At 47.5% G+C, this 24,415-nt stretch overlaps 1 protein-coding gene across 2 annotated transcripts; it reads left to right on the top strand.

Annotated features, from left to right (window-relative positions):
* The first annotated feature begins 1,955 nt into the window (after nucleotides 1-1,955).
* TENT5C (terminal nucleotidyltransferase 5C) lies at nucleotides 1,956-24,048 on the top strand. 2 transcript variants are annotated; one of them, XM_047726783.1, is made up of 3 exons: nucleotides 1,956-2,240; nucleotides 3,871-3,993; nucleotides 18,481-24,048. In XM_047726783.1, the coding sequence occupies exon 3, from the start codon at nucleotides 18,506-18,508 to the stop codon at nucleotides 19,679-19,681; it is 1,176 nt and encodes a 391-aa protein (XP_047582739.1). In that variant the 5' UTR covers nucleotides 1,956-2,240; nucleotides 3,871-3,993; nucleotides 18,481-18,505; the 3' UTR covers nucleotides 19,682-24,048. The 2 variants fall into 2 exon arrangements, with proteins under 2 accessions (XP_047582739.1, XP_047582740.1); XM_047726784.1 differs by lacking the exon at nucleotides 3,871-3,993.
* Nucleotides 24,049-24,415: the final 367 nt, after the last annotated feature.

Below are 24,415 nucleotides of genomic sequence, written 5' to 3'. Positions count from 1 at the left end.
TTTCTAACCTCCTTCATTTTTCCCTTCCTTCTCCTAATGTCCTCCATGCTGTTCCTTATGTTCCACAAATAAGTGAAATCGTATGATAATTGACTTTTTCTGCTTGACTTATTTCACGCAGCATAATCTCCAGTTCCATCCATGTTGATGCAAAAGTTGAGTAATCATCCTTTCTGATGGCTGAGTAATATTCCATTGTATATATGGACCACATCTTCTTTATCCATTTGAGGATAGACAAAAACTTAATGTAACTCAAACATCCACTAGTAGAATGAGTATATAAATTGTTGAATACTTACATAATTAAGTAATATACAATGGAAAAGAATGAGGCATTGTTACATGCAACAGAATGGATGAATATTATACACTCTTAAGTGAAAGAAGCCAGATGCAAAAATGCACAGGCATGTAATTCATCTACATCAAGTACAAACCCTGGAAAATTAATATATGGCAACCGAGGTTGGAATAGTGTTTACCCTTGAGTGACACTGAGCGTGAAGGGGCATGAGGAAGCTGGAGATGTTCTACATCTTCAGCTGGTTGGCAGGCACATGGGTGTACACATATGTAGAAAGTCATCATTGTGTACACACCAGCTTTGTGCATGCTACTGAATTTATACCTCAAAAAGTGAGAAAAAAATCAGTCCATCTATCCTGATTTCATGTCCAACAATAGAATCACTGTGACTAGCCCTACAAGCAGGCATACTGAAATTCTATCTCATCAACGTTCCAGGAGACCTCCCCCTCCCCAAGAGAGCTCTTGAGATCTTGGCAGAATCTATTATTTCAGCCTGGGATGCAAGGAGAGGAATAGGGAAATACTGCATCTGGGAGGTAACCTTTTTCTCCACCATCCAGAAGAGGATCAGTACAAGCTCCATAAATTCTTTTTTTAGATTTATTTATTTGACAGAGATCAAAAGTAGGCAGAGAGGCAGGCAGAGAGAGAGAGGAGGAAGCAGGCCCCCTGCTGAGCAGAGGGAGGGCTCGATCCCAGGACCCCGGAATCATGACCTGAGCCGAAGGCAGAGGCTTTAACCCACTGAGCCACCCAGGCGCTCCCATAAATGTTTTTGATAAATAACAACTACTATTTGGTATAAACAACACTTAACACACACTTTGCATCAGACACTGCACTATTAGCTTCCATGTTCCTATTTAGTACTTATACAAGCCTAGAAAGCTGCTCTATCTTTACTCTTGTCATACAGGTGAGGAAAGAGATTTATGGAGGACTGGTTAAGTTCATTGCCCAAGGCCTTACAGACAGGTGGCGAGTTGAGATCCCAACCCAGACTGATCTGCGTTTAGAACCTGGACTCTAGGCCTCTTGCTATGGGACGAGTGGGTGGTGTCCAAGCCCCGCTTGCATGTTATAGAACACGCGACATTTCCATTTCAAGCCGGGCTGAAGCTATCGCGGGTGCCCGCCTTGGCGACCGACTCCTTGAGGCCCGCAGTCCCACTAACCGCACACAGGTGGTAATTGCAGGCAGAGAACCAACTGCGCCGGCCCTCTCCCTGATGGCCTCCAAGCAATTTGCTGGGGGAAAGAGGAAGGCTCCCTTGGCTCAGAAACCATAAGTTTTTTTCAGACTTCGAAACACACGCCGGAGGTAGGTGTCGGGGTTTCATTCCCCAGTCCCGGAGAGAACCAACGCGAAAATCCCCAGAGAAGCAAAAGAAAAAAAGCAGGCCTGCGAGGGAGCTGGACGGAGATGGGAAGAGCTTGGGAAGAAGAGTTATATGATTGCAATGGCAGAAGAGCCTAGCGGAAAGTAGAGTCCCAGTAACTCCGAAGTTGGCGCAGGGGGGTGAGGGGGTGTCAACCCAGCCCCTCTCTGTTGCGCCTGCGCAGTGCTACCGCCTTGAGCACCCCCGCCCCTTCCCGCCGCGGAAGGTTTACTCGTCTCTTGGCAACCATTCACACGAGGAACCAATCAGAGAGCACCTTTTGCCCTGCCCTCGCCGTCAGCGCCCAGGCGGAAGGATCCCGTGGGCGCTGGCTCCGCCCCACCCCGCCCCTCGCTCCCCTGGGAGGGAAGGCTTGGGGCGGGGGTGGGGGGGTGGGGGCGTGGTCATAGCCGTATAAGAACGGAGGGGGGCGGCGGCGGGACCGTTCACTCGGTGCCGCTGCCTGGGGGCTGTAGTGACCGCGCCGCTCCTGCTGGGGGCTGCCCACGCCAAGGACCGGCCTCTGTCGTCTCCTCTTCCGCCTCCCAGGTGAGTCCTCGGCCCCCTCCCCTGAAGGTGCTAGGATGCGGCGGCCCCAGAGAACCGCGCGCTCTGCCTTCGGGGGTCTGCCCCGTCGAGCGGAGCTCACGTCCTCTCAGAGCCGGGTGGGGAGCCAGAGGGGAGGTACCGACAGGTGCCGGGCCGCGGTGCTCCTTTCCCTTCCCGCGGCGACACCCCCACACGCATCCCCCGCCCCCGAGGGCCAGGCGAGACGCCCCGAGAGGGAGCTACAACTTTCCAGAGACTTCGGCTGGGGCTTGGCAAACTTGGGCGAGTTCCTGCTCCGCGCGTCCCGCGGGGCTGCGCGCTGGCCGGCGCGGGCGGGGCGGCCGAAGAGCGAGTGATGGGGGCCTTCGGCCCCTTCCCGGTCTGACGGCGTCCCCGCCGCCTCTTCCTTGCTTGCGCTCCCGCGGGCACGCACACCTCTGCAGGCCAGCCGAGCCCGAATTCGAATGCGGCGGTTTCGGGAGGCGCAGTTGGAGACGCAGCGGTCAGGGGCTCCTATAAGGCCGGGGAGGGGAGGGGCGCTTCCTCGGCTTGGCGCCAAGCCCCGGGTTTCGAGGTCAGGGCGGGGATCACCAACTTTCTGTGGACTCACACTAGACTGTGGACACCGTAAGCAGCAAAGTGGTCCAGGCGAGTGACTTCCGCGCTCTGCACTGCTCTTGGAAACTTCTTGGGAATACAGTGCCCGGTTCCTCCCTCCCCCTTTAGGAATGAAACTGGCTTACTGTGTAGACTAAAAGCCTTGACAGGGAGTTGGCTGGGCTAACGGTGCCGCGGGTGGCTGCCCTACATCTCAGAGGTGGGAGGGGAGGCGGAGGAGGGTGACGAACCTGACCGTACAGGTTGGTAGCCTGTACCCCTAAACACAGGACGCAGATAGGAGAGAAAACAAAACTGTGCTACCTCAAGTAAGGGAGGACTTCCGGAGTTTCTCTGGAGAAGGAGAGCTCACCCATCCCGGCTAGAACCAACTGACAGATAAGGCTGGACCTCGCGGGAGGGATCAGATCAGTCCTCTTCCCCTGTTTTTTCCTGGAAAAAAAGGCTTCTGCAGGGCTAAGTCCCTGCCTAAGGTAGCAACCTGCTACCTTTTAAACTTTTTTTTTTTTTTTTTTTTAATGGAGTTGTAACATGCAAGCCATGGAGTGCTTTACAGTTCTCTTATTACAGTCAGCGTTTATCAAGACTGTTGTAATCATCGGTATTGTGACAGTTGGTATTCAGGATATTTGGTAGATGGGTCAGGAACCTAAACCTCCCCAAGAAATAAAGTAAAGATTATTAAATTCTTTTAAAGTAGACTCCTGGCTTGGCTCAGCTGCCCTTCAAGGGGGTGGGGAGGGGTGGAGGATGAGAGTGGCCATTGTTGGCTACACTAACATTTCCACGGGAGTAACTTGGCAAGGAAGCCCACAAGGAAGCAAGCCAGGCAGCCTGGGGCTGCTTGGGTGTGTGGGGTGGGGGGGAAGAGGGTAGGAGCGCTTACCAAGAACTGTGCTGTGTCTTAAATCCCCAAAGGTATTATTGAGGGAGTGAGACCCACACATGAGACCCTGCCATGGAAGGGGGTGGGTGGGGACTAGAGAATGCTGACTTTTCTCTTCGCTTTCAGGGAGGCAGTCTGGCTGTACCAGCAGGGGTTCTGTCCTTTGACATTCTTGTTTGTGAAGATGGAAAACTTAATATCTCTGGAGTCAAGCTTTTACTTGAGATAACTGAAACCTTGTGTCTTAAGGTATATCCATGTCTTTAGACTACATTTATACTCAATAAGGACTTTTTTAGAGAGAAGGTTTGGTATATTATATATAATTGTTCAGGCAGCTGTAGGGCGAGTCTCAGTAACATAATGTGAAAGTGAAGTTTAAAAAAAAAAAAGCCCCACTTTTTTTTTTTTCCTCCTCTTAACCAGGAGGCCTCTAAATTGTTACCCAAAACAAAGGTCCCTCCTTTCATGACTGTCTTACCTAGAGCTTACTGCTGTATTCTCTATGTGGGGTTTCTTCCACAATACCTCCCTTGCATCCAGAGATTAAGTTGGGGTATCTCTAAAGGTAAGGGCGTGAATCTTGCCTGTTTGTCAGATGGAGTGTGACTTAGCCGACCACCAGCGGATCTCCCTCCTTGGTTTGCTTGCCTGTGCTATGAGTACAGCAACCCACGGAGATCCCATCCTGGGTTATAGAACCCCTCACCCCTGCATTTCCCAGTATGCCCCACTTAGCCTACAGCCCCCAGCGTTCAAGGCCAGGGCAAATTGCACACATCTTGCACTACCCATCAAAGAACAGAGAAGTCTTCGTACTTCTGAAAATCCAAGGAACTGCCTAGCCATAAAGATAATGCAGAGTGGACTGTGGTGCCCTTGTTCTCCCAGTGCTGGTAATCGGACGCATTTGCTACAAAGTTAGAAAATGACATGATTTTTTAAACTGCTCAAGTAAGTAGTACCTAGTCTTCATCTTTCATCTCTGATCTATTGTGTGCCTGGGGCAGGTCACCAGAGAATGACAAGCCAAGAGCTCTGAGTGGTAAACCTTTTTTGTGTTCCCAAGAGAAGTTGTGGAAGCCCAAGCCTAGTTTTATGAATTTAAGCTAAACTTGGGTGGCTGTTTGAGTTTCTTGGTTTCATGCCAGATCTCTGGGCTGTGTGCGTTACTGTGTGTGTGTGTTTAGGGGTTAAAGGGAAGAAAGACAGAATCTGAGGGGTTACTTGGGATGAAACATTACTCTGGTTAGATAAGGTCCGTTGCTTTTTTTGTGATGTCTCTGATGTACACAGGGCAATACAGAAAAATGTGTTGTGCCATCCTGGTGTTTTGGCCGTGGCCAGGCAAGCTGGCATAAACTATATTATGATGAGGCAGCTTATGTGTTTAAATAAGCCAGTTGGGTCGGGCAGTAGAGCTGATCTCTTGTGATGCTTCCCAGACTTCTGGTCGCAATCCTTTTGATCCTTTCACTGCATGCATTAGAAAGAAGCTCATATTTGGAATTTAAGTGGTTTAGATGAAGCTCTTTGCATAACCCAGCTATGTAGGAAAGAGCCTTATGAACTGTTTAGAATCAATAAATTTTGTACAGCTGGGCCCCTCTAGGCTGCCCTAGAACTGTTTGCAGAACTTCTTGGAACAACAGGGAAAAAGGAATATGAAGAAGTAATTGCTGATGTTAAGTCACTCCATGTTGGAGATTTTTTAGTTTTGCCGGAGCCTTTTGGAGGCTTGGTCACTAAGCTGCATCAAGTATTGACTTCTTGGATGACTGTGATTGAGTCGGTAGTTAAGTGCTTCCCAGCCAGCGGTTGGTGCCAGGTGCCGAGGAGGCCAAGGCAGTGAGTGGTATGTAAAAAGGTCCGCAGAAGCACTCTGGAGCCGGGACAGCTTCCTAACGTGTGGGCACTCGGGTTTTGCTTGTTTGTCTTAGTCTTCCTGTGAGCCCCAGGAAGGCAGGGCTCCGTGCTCCCTGCTGAATCCCTGGTGCCCGGAGCGGGGCCTGGGGCACAGAAGGTGCTCTTGTGAATTGGATACAGTTCTCTGCTGGCTTCAGCTGCCGTCCTCTGAGCAAGGGAAGTCTCCTTTAGGTAGATTCATTCTGGTGGGCTAAAAGCCTGGGAGCTTTTTGGCTGGGAAGCTCCCAGCCTAAGATGCCGGCTGGTTTCTGGGCCTTTTTCTAAATGGTGGCCTCCGTTTGGTAGGTCTGGAGCCGAGGGGCCGAGCCTGCAAATTGGCCAGCAGCTGAAGCTCCTTAAGCCCAGCTCCAGCCCTGCTCTCTTCCAGCGTTCCCGATCCTGCTCTTCCTGCCCCTCCACCCCAACCCCAGCCTCACATGGCTCGCTCAGCCTTTCTCTCTCCAGTTCACTCGGCTGCTGGTTCTGCTGATCTTTTATCTTTTTCGCTTTTTGTTTCCCACTGCCATCACTGACCTGGTTCAGGGGCCTGTTGACAGCAGCTCCATGAGAGTAGCACGGGGCTCTTCTCCTGCCCCTGGCCAATTCCACATCCCATGCCCCTTAAACATCACCTGAAGAACTCCCAGAAACTGCCCATCCCTCTTTTCAGGACCTGTCCCCTTCAGACCTCCTCTTCATTCTCCATCTACCCTGGACGAGTCTTCCTGACTACCTTCCTTTGCCTCACAAAATTCATACTCAATGTTGGCACAACTCACTGCTCTTCCTTCCTTATCAGATTAGGTTTTGACCCAGCTTTAGATCCTGAGGTCACCCCAACTGCGGGTCCCGCATATCTCATTATCTATCTCTTTTTTTTGTTTTAAAATTTTTATTTATTTATTTGACAGAGAGCAAGATATCACAAGTAGCCAGAGAGGCACACAGAAGGAAGGGGGAAGCAGGCTCCCCGCTGAGCAGAGAGCCCAACGAGGGGCTCAATCCCAGGACCCTGAGATCCTGACCCAAGCCAAAGGCAGAGGCTTAACCCACTGAGCCACCCAGGTGCCCCTAATTACCCACCTCTTCACAGTTCTGCCGTGTACCTTGTTTTCTGTTTCTACTTTCAAATCTTCCAGTGGAAGTAAAGTCCCATATCTGTCTCCATATTCACTCTCCGTGGGCCCATTTTGAGAAGAAAATCATCCACAAGTCTTGCACTGCATCTGCTCCCTCATGTTGCCGTGTGGTTCTCTCCCCTGGCTTAGCCTTACCTAAGGGTGGGAGAAAGGGTCATCCTCCACCTTGCCTGGCTGTCTACACCCTACCCCCAAACACACCTTCTTTATCCCTGACTAGTGCCTATGGCCAAGGAGGTGGGCACTGCAGCCAATGGACCTTGTGTAGTCTTAGCCAGTCAGGGCTCTCACATGGAGGCAGTGGCCAGGTGCCATGGTAGGAAGAATGCAGATCCAGGAGGAGAGATGAAGTGGACATAGAGTGAGCGTGTGCCCCAAGTCCAGGCCCTGGTTGGGCTTGCTCAGCTGGAACCTAGTGTCCCAGGCCTCTCCTGGTCTCTCACTTCTCCTGCTTGCCTCTGTGGCCGTCTTGGGCTGTGAGGCTACACCTCCACCTCTTCAGGCTTCTGTTTCCTCATTATTATAAGGCCAGTGGACTGGTGCCATCCAGGAGAAATAGGAGAGTCCCAGTTAAGTTCCTAGTAGTCATCCCATTGAAGAGTAAAAATAAACAGGTGAAACTCATTTTAATTATCTTATTTAAGCCCTCATAGCAAATGTTAGTCTCTAATTATATAGTCAATATAAGAAAAAGATTAAGGAGATACTTCCCTTTTTCTTTTCTCCCCCTCCTACTGAGTTCTTGAAATCCAGAGTGTATTCCGTGTTCACAGCACATCTCCATGGTCTCAGTGTGGCCTTGGCCCATGTCAAGTGCTTAAGGGCCATGCGAAGCTTGTGGCTACGGTACTGAATAGCACCGGTCCAGACCAGCCGCCCAGTGGCTCACTCTGCATTTCTGATTCTGCATGAGTGGGAGGCAAGCCTTAGCGGCAGCAGGTTATAAAAAGAAAGCATGAGTCTGGGCAGAGGTCTTTGTCTCTTGCTTACTGACGGGTTGTCAGCTCCTAGAACAGCTACGGGAACATAGTAGGCACTCAGATACCAGAAAGAACAAAAGGAAATTCTGTCATTGTGACCAACTTACTGCTAAGCATTCACCCTCTGAGTCAGGCCTGCCACTAAAACACAGGATATTTGATTCCTTGTCTGGTGCTCACTCTTACATTTTTCTCTAGTTTCATAGAGCATAATCACCAGGTAATAGAATTTCAAAGACTTGCAGATGAAATCTTCTGACACCGGCAGGGGACCAGGGCTCAAGCAAATTATCAACAATTAAAATATATCAACAACTGAAATTTGAAAATGCAAGAAGAAGGAACTTTCAAGTAACAGGTGTCTGTGAGCTGCCAAATGACAGCAACGCATGACTTGGCATATGCTAATTTCGTGATGATTATTCCTAGAGGACCATATCTGTGACCTACACAGCTCCACACATGTAGAAATACCAAACATGGGGACTTGGCTGCCTGGTGCAGCTGGTACAAAAATAGGGACAGAAATAGGTACTTCATGGTCTTGCCCCTTCACTTAGACATATGTGACTGGGTGTGTGTGTGTGTGTGTGTGTGTGTGTCTCTGTCTCTCAAGTGTGATAAGTGCTATACTTGAGCTTGGCCCTTTCCTGATAAGGCCCAGGGATACTGCTAGGGATGGGACAGCAAGCTGAGGCCCGCCTTGTGGACATCTGATGCCTGCTCCAAGTTCTAAGCCAGAGGGTTAGGTGGTGTGTGACCCTTGATAGACCCTGGGGGCCGGGAGCCCTTAGACCCTGTGGACTGTATGGAAACTTAGCCATCCTTACAGTAAACAGCCTCCTAGGAATCGTTCTATTTTTCGCAGTCTAGTCAGTCTCAAAAATGGTGGGGGCCGGCTCTGACGATCTCTTTACATGAGTCAGACCAGTAACATCTCTGATTTAGAAAGAGGTATTTCGTAGGAGGAAGTGGGGCGCCAAGTTGCAACAGGGATTCTTTCCAGTTCAAGTGGTGTATGTAGCACTTAATATTGCTGACACTCTGGAAAAATCAGGATTTCTGTGCTTAGCTTCCATCTAAAGATGCCCGTGTGGTGACCTGGTTAATGTTTACACTTGCGACGATTTTAGGGTATTCCTTTAAGCTTGTGTACTTCAGCTCTGCCCCGTTATGGCATCTGGGCCCATGTTTTGATTCTGTTTCATGCTGTTTGGCAGCCCCAGCATGAGCTCTTCCAGTGTTATCTCTCCAGCCACACTTGCTCAAGCATCCTATTTTGAAAGACGAGAAAGTGTTTTCTGTTTGGATTTCTTGCAGGGCGGGTGTCTGTGGACAGAGCCCAATCTCTGATAACCATTAAGACCGTCTGTGGGTATCTGTGGGAAGTGAGAACTGGGGAGGGCCCCTCGAACTCAAAGCTGGCTGCAAAGCCAGGCGGCCCTGGGTTCTGGTGGCCCGCTTCTGCTTCAGTCCAGGGTATCCCGTTCCTTCAGCTAGGGTGGCACCCCAGCTGCCATGGGAATCACACCAGGTTTGGGGGCTGTGGCGCACGTGGGCATTCAGTGGCCGGGACACTCCTGATAACCCTGAGAAAATAGCTTGAGACCTCCAGCTGGACGTTCCCAAGCAGAGAGTGGGAACAGGCCAGCTGTGGGATCTCTGGTGTCACTGACTCAGGACTGTCTTCTCTGGGCAGAGCTCTGTGGCACGGTGCTGTTGTTTCTTTGAACGGAGGAAGAGTGTATTTGCGGGTGTTCTAGAAAAAGCCAACATGCAATATATGCTACTGGCCTTTTAAAAACAAAGCATTATTTAATCTGGTTCTATTGCCCTGGGTTGTCTGCTAATGCAAACTCTCGCATGGACATTCATGTGAAACTTAGATGTGTGTCTTGGTTATCCGTACCATTTTCATGCATTTGGAGGCAGGGGAGTCTCCAGAATGTGGCCTCCTCCGTGGCGTGGGGCTGGGCCCTGGCGAGGGGCTGGCCGCTTGCAGACAGAGCCTTCCTCAGGCTGCCCCCTGGTCCTCTGTAACTCCTGGCCTTCCCCATGCATTCGAGGATGGAGGGAGGACTTCTCTCCAGAAAGCCACATTTAGATTGGAGCCCGGTCTTTCTCCTTGCTTCCCACTGGTCTGCTGCTGCATTTATCAAGTCCCCGGTCCTCCTGGGTACCCGGTTTGTTTCTCGAGGACCTAGGCATCTCAAGGGCTAAACTCTGTGCTGTTGGAAAGGTGGCAGGTGTGCAGGCTCGGGTTGAGCACGTGCGCGTTCGTCAGGCTGTGCCAGGCAGTCCTGTGCTTGGCTCTGTTCCAGCTGCCTTTCCCGAGCCTGCCTGAGGAGTGTCCATCCCTGCTTGCAAACTTACCTACCTTCTTTCTGCAGCCCTGGTTGAGTTATCAGTTTCTGGGATCTAGAAAGCTGCCCTCTTGTCTGCAGAGTGTCCTGTTCTGTTGCTTTATCAGCAGATCAACACTGCCGATCTTCCAGCCAGCGGAGCGCATCCCTGCAGCTGTCCCCGCACTCTCTGAGAACCACTGCCTGGCAGCCTGGCTGGCATCCAGCCGCTCCATCCAAGGGAGCAGCCTGGGCCTTCACCTTCCAGCCCTTGCTCTTTTAAAACAAACCCGAGCATAATGATGAGCATTTCTGTACAAAATTACCTTCCATTCTGCTGGATTCCAGCCAGATCCAGCTATGGATCCTCGAAGCCATGATAATCCTGAGGGGGAGGGTCTCTGTGCTAACAGCTGTGAGGTACTCACGCTTGGGACTGCTTCTGCCTTGCCTCCGGCACCTGCCATCTAGCCTACCTCACTTGGGGGCCTTAGCACATCTAGCCACCTGCCTTCCTATCCCGCCATCCTATAAAAAACCTTCTTACTTTTCACCTCTTTCCCTCCACTTATGGCTGGCTAGTTTTTACAACTACCAGAGCAGCTAGCTTCTCTTCTAAGCCCCATGCACACCCCAACACTTGCACGCAAACTATCCACCCCCTAGAAAGTCCTTCAGTCCCATTTGTGCCACTTACCAGCAGGGCATCCTTGGACAGTTAACAACCTCTTTGCTCCCCAGTCCCCTTTCCTGTCAAGCAGGGATAATAGTAGCGTTGGTTGATCCAGGTAAAGCTGGATCAGATAGAATTTGGTGGTTCATGTTAGGGCCCCTGGCTAGACCTTGAGTCACATTTGGTCTGTCCCCTCAGGAAGAGGGCCTGGAGGGCTAGGAACCTGCTGGCACCTGCTGGAGCTTCTGAGGTAGGGAGGCATTGGTTTCTGAGTAGATAGTGTTGGTAAGATGTTTATGTTATGAAACAGCCGATGTGCCTCCCCATTGAGAAATAGGATTTCCCACACCGTGGGCGATGAATTGCCTTTTCTGGTGCTTCTCTGAGAGGCACCTCTAAAGACACCTTGGGTGTCCTTGAGGATGAATGCTGACTCATGTCCTTTGCTCAGCTGGAATCTTCTCTAACATGGGCCGTGAAAGGTGATTGGTTCAAGCTTTGCTGCTCTCCATGTATGTGGTGGGGATAAAGTGTCACTGTTACAGGGGTAACTTTCTCCTTTTCTGGGTAGGACAAATACAGTCTCTGTTTTAGAGGAGATCCCTGTCGTCGCAGCAAGAACTGGTGATCTCAGGGCACCTGTGGGCTTGTGACAGGAGCCTCTGCCCTTTCCCCTCCTCCCACCCTGCCAGTGGCCGAGCGAGTTCGGTGGGAACTGTTGCCAGTTCCAAGTGTTTGAAACTGGCTCCAGAGTTGAGGATCCGGGGGTCAATTCACTTAATCTTTTCTGATCCTTATTCCTTAATTTGTGCAAAAGGAATCGTTGTAGCTTCATCAGAGTGCTTGTGAGGATGAAACGGGAACTGACGTGAAGGGGCTTATGCTATATACTCTTTCTTTTGCACACACATCTGTGCCTTCATTTTACAGGAATAGTAAGGCCCAAAGTTGTAGTTCTCATCCACCTGGGTTGCTGAAAGAGTTGATAGGCTAGAAGAGTATGGTATGTGTGCCACCCTCCTCCACTTCTGCTTAAACTCTCTAGGTTTTTATATGCAATAAGTAGTTTTTTTTTTTCCCCCTGAAAATGCCCTCTGTGGTATATTGGAAGGGGAAGAGTTTGTGTGGAAGATGCCTGCCTCAGGTGCGTGGGTCCCCTCTCAGCCGGGAGCTAGGGACAGCAAGTGTCTTTGTTGTGGATACACACCACCTGTAGTCTGTCACCAGGCTTAGTCCATTGCCCACGGCTGGGTCTCTTACCTTGAGCCTCAGAAGTGTTCCTAGGAAGGTCCAGGCTTTTGAGGTAACATCCAGTAACCGTAAAAGGAAATGTCATCAAAGGAATGTTGAAATGTGTTCAAGTTTCTTTTGTATTCTTAAACCCCAGCAGGGTCCGAGGAAGAGGGTGGTGCTCAGTTGTCTCTGGAGGGGATGGAGGGCTGCCATAGCTGAGGGCCTCCGTTCACACCTCAACATTTCCATGAAAGCTCTGGCACAGTAGCTTCTAGAGCTTTCTCGTGAAATACTGCAGACTGAGACTTACATACACATTGTCTTTAACTTCGCAGGTGGACATTTCCATAGGTACTGAGAACTCTTTGGACAGTGTCTATGTCTAATACCTTTCACAAATAAGAATCAGTGTTGATCTGACCTAAGCCCTTGACCTTAAGACTCAGAAGTATTACGTGGGCTCTTCACACTTTCTCCAGCTTGTCTGCCTGTCTGTCCAGCTGGCCCACCTTGAGTCCCCTCATGCTTTCATAGCCTCTGTCACTCTTATTTCTGGGCTCTAGACAAGCTAAGAAGCAGGATTAGAAATAGCTTTCTCTTTCTTTTTCTTTTTCTTTTTTTTTTCTATTTTCTTTTCTGTTAGGGCTTAATCATAGGTTTTCAGATCAATCTGCCTTTGAGGGCCTCGGTTCCAGGCCATGGGAATCAAAGGTAAGTTAGAGGTGAACTTGTCCTTAGGTAGCATGGTTTATTCTTCTTTGGGCTTGGTCAGTCTTTTCCTCTCCCCTTTTTCTGCCATTCCTGCAAACCTGTCTTTCAATGTGCACGTTCTAGCTTTCTGCTGAGGCCAGATGATAGAAGAAAAGGGAATTCAGGGGGCACCTGCAGTGGTTAGTCGTCAAGAATCCAACTTTTTAGGAGATTAAGTACTTGAACTGAGTAGACAGATGGTCATCCTCACTTGTAAAATGGTGCCTGAATTTCCAAATCAGTGAGAAATCCTGGTTCCTACCTTGCCCAGTTTCTGCTGTGCAAAATAAAATGAATCTGCTTCTCAGGCAGTTAAAGGAAAATCAAACACTAGTTTGAATTTACCAGGCTTCACATTAATTTTGTTTTCTAGTCATCATTTTGTTACTTCTGCTAACTAGAATTTGTCTTTAACATGGGCCTTTCTTGCGTTAAGAATGTGTTCGACAGGATTCTTTTATATGCAAATTATAACATTGTTGAACTCAAGTGGTTAATTAAAACTCCAACTATTACACTAGGCTCTGGTGTGTTATCTAAGCTCTCAGGGCCTATGACTTGGATTTATTCTAGCAATACCAGTGTTTGTTGGAGTCACACACACACAAAATATGTACTTTTGATATTTGGAATTGTTTGGATGGGCGAGAGAGAACAAAGAATTCCTTTGTAATCATCATCAGTAACTTATTTTGGGCCCTTCTAATGGGCTAAGTGCTGACTATGAACCCAGCCTAAATTTGAGCCTTCAGTAGCTTGAGCTCTTCTGTATCTAAGGCATAGTAAACTGGAAGAATTAAGAACTACGCCACAGATTTCTCATTTGTCATGTTCTACAACATGCTTTTATATGAGCTACTTTTTTCTGAACTCCATTGTTCATATGATTGGCAGAAGGAGTTGGTACCCAAGAGGCCAAACACAGGCATCCTAGGTTCCTGGTAAAGTGCTTATTGCATTTAAGTTTCTTGCAACTGTAGCCAGTAATCAGCATAACAGCACCACGAGGGTCACTACCATATGTCTGAACTGAGAAATAGCCATTCCTATAAACCTACAAAGAACCACTTTGGGATAACAAACATAGGGTCTAGATTAGACGGATTATCCATTATTTTCAAAGTCTGGAGGATTTTTGACAAACAATGGACATATTCTATTAAACAGTAGAGAAGTAGAAACTTGACCAAAAACCATTCTAGGGGAAAAACAGGGACCAGTCCCTCCTCCCCACCTGCCCCCTAGAGATCCACATTGAAGTCTCAGAGGGGAAGCTTCTATGTTTATTTGATTTGGGGACAGAGTTGGCGGGGAGTGATAGGAAAGGCATTGAAAGAACTAAATAAGGCGGCAGATGAATTAGAAGGCTTGTGGGGGAGAGGTTTTCAAACATGTTTCATAAGATTTTAACTATTTTCAATTAATATGCATATAGGTTCTCAATTCAAAAAGGATGATATAAGTTTCCTTTGTCCCATCTCCCAGTCTAGAGGGGGTATTTGGTATAGGTCGAAGTACTTGTGTTTCCTTCCAGAAATCTGTATAAATGTACAAGCATGGGCTTGTGCTTTTACACAAGCAGTGTTGGTTTTCTATGAATAAATCTCGACTAGCATTTCCCATTCTTACAGATAGAGAGCTGCCTCCATTCTTTGGGACAACTCCATGCAATCGTATACTGTTGTACACATGCATTAAGTCATTCACCTTCCACTGATGACTCTGTAGCTTTACAAATAATTCTCTAGTGACTAGCCTTGTGCATACTTGCAAGTATACCTGGAGGATAAAATCAGAAGTAGACTTCTTCAAAGTAGAATTGATATAAAGAGTACATTCACTTAAAATTGAGAGTCCCACACTGTTCTTTAGAGAGAACCCATGGGCAGTGTGCCAACAGGTGTCTGCTTCTTGATCGCTGCCATTCTGATAGGTAAGAATGATTCGGTGAAATTTTAATATGCCCGTCCCTTAACGTAAGGTTGAATGTGTTATGTATCTGAGCCACTGTTCATATATTTTTCCCCTTCTTCCGTTGGGGTGCTGGTCTTTCTGACTTGTAGGAGCTCATTCTTCATTATTAAGATAAGTACTTTGCCTCACGCTGCAAATAGTTTCCTAGTGTTGCCTTTCTGCCTTCTTTATGGTATTTTTACCATGTAGATATTTTTATTTTTCTGTATCAAAAGTTTGACTTTTATGTTTTATGTGATTCAGAAAAGACTGCCTGCTCTTCATTTGTGTATATAAATTCCATGTTTCCCCAGGACTCTTAGGGTTTTTCCTCTTATGCTTAAGTCTTTAATTTGTCCATCTAGATCTTAGTTTGGCACAAGACAAGGAGCCACCTTGTTTATTTTTTTTAAATGTAGATCACTATCTACATGTCTAAACTTTTTGTCTCTACTATTTTGAAATGCCTCCATAATTCTATATGAAATCCCCCATGTATTACATTTTATTTCTAGATTTTAAAAATTCTATTCCAACAGTCTTTTTGTACCAATACCATGCTGTTTCAATTATTTTGGCTTCATAATATCTCTTATGGGGCTAATATGTACAGCATTTTTTTTTAAGATTTTATTTATTTATTTGTCAGAGAGAGAGAGGGAGAGAGAGCAAGCACAGGCAGACAGAATGGCAGGCAGAGGCAGAGGGAGAAGCAGGCTCCCTGATGAGCAAGGATCCCGATGTGGGACTCGATCCCAGGACGCCGGGATCATGACCTGAGCCGAAGGCAGCTGCTCAACCAACTGAGCCACCCAGGCGTCCCAATGTACAGCATTCTTGTTTCTCTTAACTTTTCTGGCCATTCCTGCCCCTCCTCCCATATGAACCTTACAGATTTTCAATCTAAAACAGATTCTAACTTTGAACCTACTACAAGTTTAGAGATTCAAGAATATATGAAATGTTTTGTGCTCTGGTCATCTTCTCGCCCCACTCCATCCCTGGAGAAGGAATGATAGCTTCCATCACATTCTCACTGGTATTAAATGTTCCTCCTCTAAGAACTACTGTTCTAAAGGTGGGAATAGTTCTGACTTTAATTTTAAAATGTTTTTTTTTTTCCCTTACAATTCCTTTATTTTTTTTTAAAGATTTTATTTATTTATTTGACAGAGAGAGAGAGATCACAAGTAGGCAGAGAGGCAGGCAGAGAGAGAGGGGGAAGCAGGCTCCCCACTGAGCAGAGAGCCCAATGCGGGGCTCAATCCCAGAACCCTGAGATCATGACCTGAGCTAGAGGCAGAGGCTTAACCCACTGAGCCACCCAGGCACCCCTCTCACAACTCCTTTAAAAAAAAAAAAAAAAAAAGAAGAAAAGATATGAGTCAAAAGTCATTCCTATAGTTATTTTCTTCTGCAATGTTACTGAGGTTCTTCCGAGAGATACTCCTAAAATTAATTGTTCTTTTTCTTCCAAGTATTGCTTCAATTGCTACTGCTCTGTCACTGTGACTTCTCACACCTGTATTGTAAATATGAGACTTGGTAGCATAATGTCAGGTGGTACACAGGGAGAGAAGGTTGTGTTCTTATGGGGAGATCAACATGCCTGATAGAAAGCTGTGTCACCGAATCATAGTTTAGCTATATCTCAAGACAAAGCTAGAGCCATACCTCTTTGCGGTCATTTGGACTTAATTGTGCAGTGCCCTGTGTAATAGGCACAGTGTACCGTATGCTGATCATAAAAGGGCCTACAAAGAACCAAATGTACATAGAGCACATTAAAAAGATGTTCTAAGTCTGACTTGAAGCCAAATGCTAGCCACAGTGAGCATGAAGTATTCTGCCACAAATTTTGCTTGTTATCCTTACCCTAGGCATGCTTTGGTAGAATGATCTAGAGAGCCTAGAGCTTTTTAACACTGTCCAAACAGGTTTGAAAGGAAACTTATCTGCCCCTTGGCAAGCATTCTTCTGTAGCAAGCATGGGAGGGCTCAGCCCAAGATTGGTCTTCCTAGGGCCTACTGGGATCATGTGACCACCCTTCCTGTTGCTGGCCAAACACATTCATCCCTTCAACCTCCCTAAAGGGAGCCTGTGCTCTTGCTTGAGAGGTACCTGATGGCCAGACTGGACAATTTGCTAGATCTTGGTTGCACATTGCCTTCTGGCCCTCAATCCCAGCCCGGAGCTCATGTTGCCTTTGTGTCAGCTTAGGTCCCCTCTCCATAAGTGAACTCTTCTGTGGCCTTCTTTTTCACCCTAATCAAGGGACACTCCTTTCTTCTACCTTTTATATTCCATTTTCTTTGTACCACACACTGTCTTTTATTGCTACATTGTGTTCTCGTCCACTTTCTTAACTGCCAGCTCCTGGAAAGCTTGTCTGGGGATGCCCAGTGGTGCCGTCCAACACTGACTGACAACCGTCACCACCACTGTGAGCGATTATGTCAGGCGAGGATCTCTGGGAGCAGTGCAAAGCTTAAAACCCGAGTTGGAACCGCAGGACAGGGATGGGGGGTGTGTGTTCAAGGGCAGTGGTTTCCAAGCAGTGAAACTGCAGCAGTGGTTGGGATGGGTTTTGTGTGTGCCTAGCCAGTCAGGAAGGCTAACGGCGAGACTGTGCTCACACCAAAGTGTGAGGATAGCACCTTGACATTTTATTTCGGCTCTTAACATCTGTCTAGCTCATGTTTGACCCACGTGGATCCACAAGCACCTTGACTTTCTAATACAGCAGTATTTGTTTTTACACACTAGGATTTCCAGGGATCTGTTGTATTTTATTTTCTGAAACGTATCACTTGGCTGAAAATTACTTCGGTAGCTATGGTTCTAGCAAGTGAAGTGTGAGACAGGATGTTTTTCTCCTAGTACTGAGAGCTCTCTTGATTCTCCTTAGGTAGCCTTGAGGTGTACTAGATTTCAAAATACAGTGAAAAGATTGCACTGCCCTGAGGAAGTTTTCCATGTCCCATGGAGGGCCCTCTTTGCTGGCAGAGCTGTTGTACCACAGAGCTGACCCATGCCTGTGTTGCCAGGAATCCCGTCATCCAGACAGCTCCCTGGTGTCCCACTCTGGATGCTGGAGATGCTGGTTACAGCACCGACTGCTCCCATGAGGGAAAAGGACGTGGGGTTCTTGCTAACAAGATAATCCGTGCACCTGGTCTAGCAGGACTGATCTGACTTCCTGTCCTCAGTATGGTTGTGGCCCAGAGCTGAATCTTCCTGTCTTCACGGGGTGAAGGAAGTCTTTTCCTGGTACGGGCACGGGGTGTGTGTCTTGTGTTCAGGCTGTCAAGGGGTGGTAGCTTAGGTATCAGCCAGTTCAAGATGTAGGTAGGCATGCAAAGGCGGGAGAGGTAATTCTGTAAAGAACAAGAATTAGCCAGACTGCTAGGTCTTCTACTGAGGAATGTGTGTAGGTTACTTTGTTTTAGAAATCTGTCTACTTCCTTTCACATGAACCACCCTCTTGCAGACAAAACAATCAAAACAAAGAAGCCAGCCCCACATAAAACAAAATTTTGAAGCAGAGGGTGGGTTTCTGTGTATGTCGTCCTCCCTCCATTCACAAAGCCTCTCCCGTCTGTGAGCTGTACCCCTCACAGCAGCACCCAACCATGGGTGCCTGTTGTCACTTAGGGTGGGAAAATGGTCAGAGAGCCTGGAGCATCTGCCCTGAGTCCCTTGGGCTGCTTGGCCTTGTACGAGTGAGTCCTAACTCTGTTTCTCGCCCCCTCACTTTCAGTTTCCCTGCCAGCTCGCCCCCCAAGATGTCAGAGGAGAGCAGCAATACCAGGGACTGCATGTCCTTCAGCGTGCTCAACTGGGATCAGGTGAGCCGGCTGCATGAGGTCCTGACCGAGGTCGTCCCCATCCACGGACGAGGCAACTTTCCAACCTTGGAGATAACACTGAAGGACATCGTCCAGACCGTGCGCAGCCGGTTGGAGGAGGCGGGCATCAGAGTGCAGGACGTCCGGCTGAACGGCTCTGCAGCAGGCCACGTCCTGGTCAAAGACAACGGCCTGGGCTGCAAAGACCTGGACCTGATCTTTCACGTGGCTCTTCCCACGGAGGCCGAATTTCAGCTGGTCAGGGACGTGGTGCTGTGCTCCCTTCTGAACTTCCTGCCGGAGGGCGTGAACAAGCTCAAAATCAGCCCGGTCACTCTGAAGGAGGCGTACGTGCAGAAGCTGGTGAAGGTGTGCACAGACACGGACCGCTGGAGCCTGATCTCCCTCTCCAACAAGAACGGCAGGAATGTGGAGCTCAAGTTCGTCGACTCCATCCGGCGCCAGTTTGAGTTCAGCGTGGACTCTTTTCAGATCATTCTGGACTCCCTGCTCTTCTTCTACGACTGCTCCAGCAGCCCCATCTCTGAGCACGTCTACCCCACGGTGATCGGGGAGAGCATGTACGGGGACTTCGAGGAAGCTTTCGACCACCTGCAGAACAGACTGATTGCCACCAAGAACCCCGAAGAGATCAGGGGCGGGGGACTGCTCAAGTACAGCAACCTCCTCGTGCGGGACTTCCGGCCCACAGACCAGGAGGAGATCAAAACTCTTGAGCGTTACATGTGCTCCAGGTTCTTCATTGACTTCCCGGACATCCTCGAACAGCAAAGGAAGCTGGAGACCTACCTTCAAAACCACTTTGCCGAAGAAGAGAGGAGCAAGTATGACTACCTCATGATCCTTCGCAGGGTTGTGAACGAGAGCACCGTGTGCCTCATGGGGCACGAGCGGAGGCAGACCCTGAACCTCATCTCCCTCCTGGCCTTGCGCGTGCTGGCGGAGCAAAACATCATCCCCAACGCCACCAATGTCACCTGTTACTACCAGCCAGCTCCCTACGTCAGTGATGGCAACTTCAACAACTACTATGTGGCCCACCCTCCAGTCACCTACAGTCAGCCGTACCCTACCTGGCTGCCCTGTAGCTAAGCTTGAGACCTGAGGGCTTCCACAGTGGGAACCCCAATAGGGCAAAGGCTCTCAGGGAAGGGAGCCTCCTTCTAGGTGTAGGTGTTTGGCTTTTAAAGGGGAACTCAGCTCTGATTCTGCTCTTTTTTTTCTTTGTGCACCCATTGGAATGGGTCTACAGTCTATCATGAGCCAACCCTGAAGGGACCCGATATTCCAGTGCCACTTTGGAAAATGCTATAGGAAGGACCACCTCTCCACATCTTTCCAGGATAGACACTAACATGCCATGTCCCCAACACACGCACGGGGAGATTGGAGCTCCGTGCACTAATGGAATCTGGGAGAAAGCTTGGGCAGTGTCTCTTCTCATTCAAGCCTAGAGTAGGCTCTGTTGGCCCTCACAGGATTCTCAGCTGTTCTATGAGAGTTGTGGTTGCAGTCTATTTTCTTGTACCGATTTTAGCCAGGCAGCAAATGGTGGACATGAGAGTGGTCTCGTGACTTCATTTTTGTTCAAGGGACTGAATATTGCTTATGTTTATTCCCTGTTAGAGCTGAGGGTTTCTTTCCTGAACAAACCAAAGCTGGTAGCTGGAGAATTAAGATCTGGTTGACAGTGGTTTATGGTTTAGATGCTGTGCTCTCACGAGGAATTGTGAGATATTGCTGAGGAAAAAAAAAATGACCTTTGCTTGAAATGTAACTTGAAAACAAAATAAAATGTGGAACATAATGTTAAAGCAGAATTGTGGTGGTGGCGGTGGGGTGGGGGAGGGGGTGATTGTAAATAGGAAACGTGAATGTTCAGTTTTTTTTTTTTTTTCTTTAAGGAATTCTTATTGAATGACACTTTCCCCCCCTTGCCTTAGCAGCTCATCACTTTAGTTTTGCTCTTCCTAAGACTAAGGATTGTGCTGAGTCTAGAGTCCTAGTAGTGAGAGGGTCTTCCCATGTTTTAATTGGAAACCTGTTTTGGTCACATTCCCAGTATGACAAGCTGTTTTTCTGGAGTAGCGGGGCTGATTGTTTTTTGTTTGTTTTTATTCTTTCTTCAAAAAATAGTGATTTCTTCTCCAGGCTGTTTTTGGGCTGCAGATGAATTCAGGATTTTCAGTAGAAAGGAATGACCTGTGGAATGACCTGCTGTTGTGGGCAGAGTTCTCTGGCTCACGATTGCTTTAGAATTGAACCCGCTGTCCCTGTGCTGTGTGCGAGGTGGAGGTTTAGGGCTCATTTGGGCTTGGTGTGCACTGGAGCTGCCAGGGCTCCTTGAATGATTAATTCTGGGGGATTTGGGAAAGAATGAAGTAAATGGAGAATGGTCTTCCTTATTCTGATAGACTTGACCGTACTTGTGTCTGTTGTGCACTTTAGAAGGAAAACAGTGTTAATCTCCAGTCCAAAGCAAGCTTGGTAAATGGGAGAGTTCTAGGCTACTGCTTTCCCAGTCATTCAGATAAGGAATTTTTTGTGTTTTGAAACTTTTCTGGGATCTCTTAGGAAGCATCGCTCTAGGGTATTGAGGGCACAGGAACTCAGTATGGCCAACCAGCTTGGTCTATAAAGTGATTTCATCAAATCCATGCTCCTGATTTTTTTTCTTCCGTGGCCAGAAAAACCCCAAGCCCTGAGTGATTGCTTTCCTTTTTCCTTGCCTTACACAATGAAGATACTTTAAAAAAGAAAGGCTTAGCAGAAAACAAGTGGTTTCCCTTTTTCTGAAGATGGTATTTTCAGGGTTTTTTTGGGAATGTGAGGTCTTGGTCCTCTTAAAAGCAGATAGGGCATGACTGAGCCTCAGGGTCCAGCTGGTATCCGTGTTGTGTTACATTAGGTGAATAGAAACCACTTCTGTGTGTAAGTGACCGGCTCCGGTTTGCCTGTGAACCGTAGTTACATTTGAATGCTCTGGCTTTGAGTCTAGGCTAGTTCCATACTGAGGGGGTGCCCAGCATGCTTCAGGGTTAAAAGGGGGGAATGAAGAATGAACCCTAACTTTAAAAACTATGTACTCATCCATAACATTAAAAGGCTGCCATTGTGGTCTAAAGGCAACATCTTTGTGCAGAACTGACAGATCTGATTAACCAAAACTTTGAGATGTGATGAAGCCACCAACATAAGCACTTGCTAACAGAAGTCAGTGTTGCTCCTACTAGAAGGCTTGAGGATCAGGGGGATGAGGCTCCAGATGAAAATAGAATCAGAACCACATCAAGTAATTAAATTTCCACTTTGCCCTTGGAGTTTTTTCTGCATATATATATATATATATTTTGTTTGTTTGTTTTTTGTTTTTTGTTTTTCTTTTGCTGTTACTAGTCGTCCTCTGAGGATGAAGGGAAGCCCAGAAATGGTTAGAAATTCCCAGTCAACCCCCTACCCCCCGCACCAGTTCTTTACCACCATTGCACCATGACCATCTTAGTGCAATCTGTTCACCTGAAGTTCTTAGCCCTGCCATTTGGGAGTTTGAAAGTAGACACGTGTTCTAGAATGTTCTACTACATCAGGGTAAAAAGCTGCACTGACCAAAGCTGAGCTTTTAAAACATCACCCTGGTCCAGTGGTGTCTCTACCTGTTCTGCAAGGCCTTTGCCGGCCTCAGAATAGATTGGATAACCTTGAATTTCAGGTGTTTGGAAATTCCAGCTGAAACCTGCCTTTCATGCTGCTCACACAAGCACCAGGTCCCCTGAACTGGTACTGAGACCTGTGGTTCCTCTTTTTGTGTGTGTTGAGTAACATGAAACTTGGCAGTGGTCAAGGGCACTAAAGTTCAAGTACAAATTCTAATATAAATCTAAGCAGTCTCATTTGCTTCAGGACTCTGAAGTTCTCTAATGCTTTCTGCAAGTATGCAGCTTGTTTTCCTGGCCTGCTTCTTGGAATCCATTTGAGCGGCAGTGAGATTAAAACAGTACCGTTTCCCCTCGTGTTGGCAGAAAGGCACAGCCTGAATTCCTGGCCTTAGGCTTCAGTCTCACCCTTACATTTTACTTTGGCAGTAAGACACGATTCCTCACTCAACTTCAGCTCTGAAACTAAACTCTATCACGGACACCTTCCAAAGCGGGTTCCTGCTAAGTCCACGTGGGCTGGGGTGCTGCCCACACCTGGGAGCACCTGGCAGCTGGGGAGAATCAGGGAGGAAAGATGCTGGGGCCCTGCTGTGTGCTGACAGATGTGGCTTGGTGTTCGAGTTCTCCCCTCTCCGCACCCCACCTGATTTTTTTCCCCAGGGATTTGAGTCACTGCAAGCTGTGTATAAACCCATGTTTTGTGGTGACATATTAATAATCATATCGCATTAATAATCACAGTGCCCCAAATCTGCTTATCCTTCTGCCTCCCTTCGAGCACTAGCTCCTTCCCTTCATGGTAGGTTGGGATTTTAACTAGCACTGCTTTGTTAACTTTGGGAAATGGTGCCACTCAAGAGTGACTTCCTTAGTTTAGGAATACCTTCTTTCTAGTGAACTTGCAAGTACTGCTGCCTGGTTTCGGGATGCTCCTAGATTCTGGGCTCAGATATATTGCTAGTTATCCACCTGTGGGAAGAGACCCTGTAGCTCCCCAGGGCCATGATTTCCTGGGTATCACTCTGGGGCTCTCTCTGAAGGAGAACCCTTTGGTTGGATTCTGTAAGGTGAAGGACTCCTGTTTGCCAGGGTTGGAGTCCGATCCTTAATCTGGCAGAGACCAGGATGTCGCAGCTCATTCTGGAACCTACTGAAGTTTAGCCAATTACTTTCAGAGGACCAAGGGAGGATGGGTTTTAAAAGACCTGGCAACTTTTCAGGATTACTTGTGGAGACTCCTAAAGGTGAGGATCAGGAAAGAAAATGTGTTTTTGTTTTTGTTTTGTTTTGGTGAGTTTTCAATCTTGTTTACCTATCACTTTTTCAAAAATAGTTTAAGTGTAAGCTAAAGAAAATGCTTGGAGGTTTGCCTAGGCTGGTGAGAGTTGGTAAAAATTGTCATGTGTGTTTGTATAGGAAGGTGAGAAGATGGTCCACTAAAGAGGAAGTCGTTAAATAATATGGATATGTGGGCGTTTTAAATCTCAAGTCATCTGGTCTCTACCCCCTCAAAGGATTACAAAAAATAGCTGCTTTAGGAAAATTAAGAGTATTTATCCAGTCATTTCCAAATTAATAAAGATGAAAAGTAAGATACTCATTAGACTGAATTGGAAACATTTTGTTATTCTCGATTTGCCTTTGAAATACAAAGTTCTTAGTGATGCCTACAATATGTGAGGCTTCCTCTTTGGTGTGATGTCACTGACCTTCTTATGTGATGAAGGTGAAATCACTTGTCAATGCAAACTGTATTAGAAGTTGATGAAATAAAGCTTTGAGTTTGAGAAATAAAGATATATTTAAAAAAAAAACAAACCCAAAACCTCACCTGTTATGGTCATTTCTCCATGTCTCCTCAACAGTGAACTTGTTTTAGGTTTCAGGAAACGTGTCATGGTGGGGTGGGGGAGGGGTCAGTTAATAACATTCTCAGCCTTAGATATTTCTCTGAGAGATGGTGCTTTCTCTGAGGGAAGAGGTGTGTGCTCACCTTAAGGACCGTAATTCCCTTCACATCTGGGCTCTTCTCCAAGGTGCCCGACTGATTTAAACTGAGTTGCATTTATTGACCCCAGTCTCTTGGCTAATGCCTACATGAGGGGTATAGTCCTGGAATCCACCTTCGCTGGCATCTTGTTTGATTTGGCATTAAAGACTAGGTTCTCTT

The sequence above is a fragment of the Lutra lutra genome, chromosome 4 (assembly GCF_902655055.1).
Source record: "Lutra lutra chromosome 4, mLutLut1.2, whole genome shotgun sequence".
NCBI classification, from domain to species: Eukaryota; Metazoa; Chordata; class Mammalia; order Carnivora; family Mustelidae; genus Lutra; species Lutra lutra.
This window is presented reverse-complemented; position numbering and strand designations above follow the sequence as displayed.

Coding starts and splice junctions, on each gene's coding strand:
- TENT5C (XM_047726784.1), top strand. CDS start 18,506: ATGTCAGAGGAGAGCAGCAATACCAGGGACTGCATGTCCTTCAGCGTG.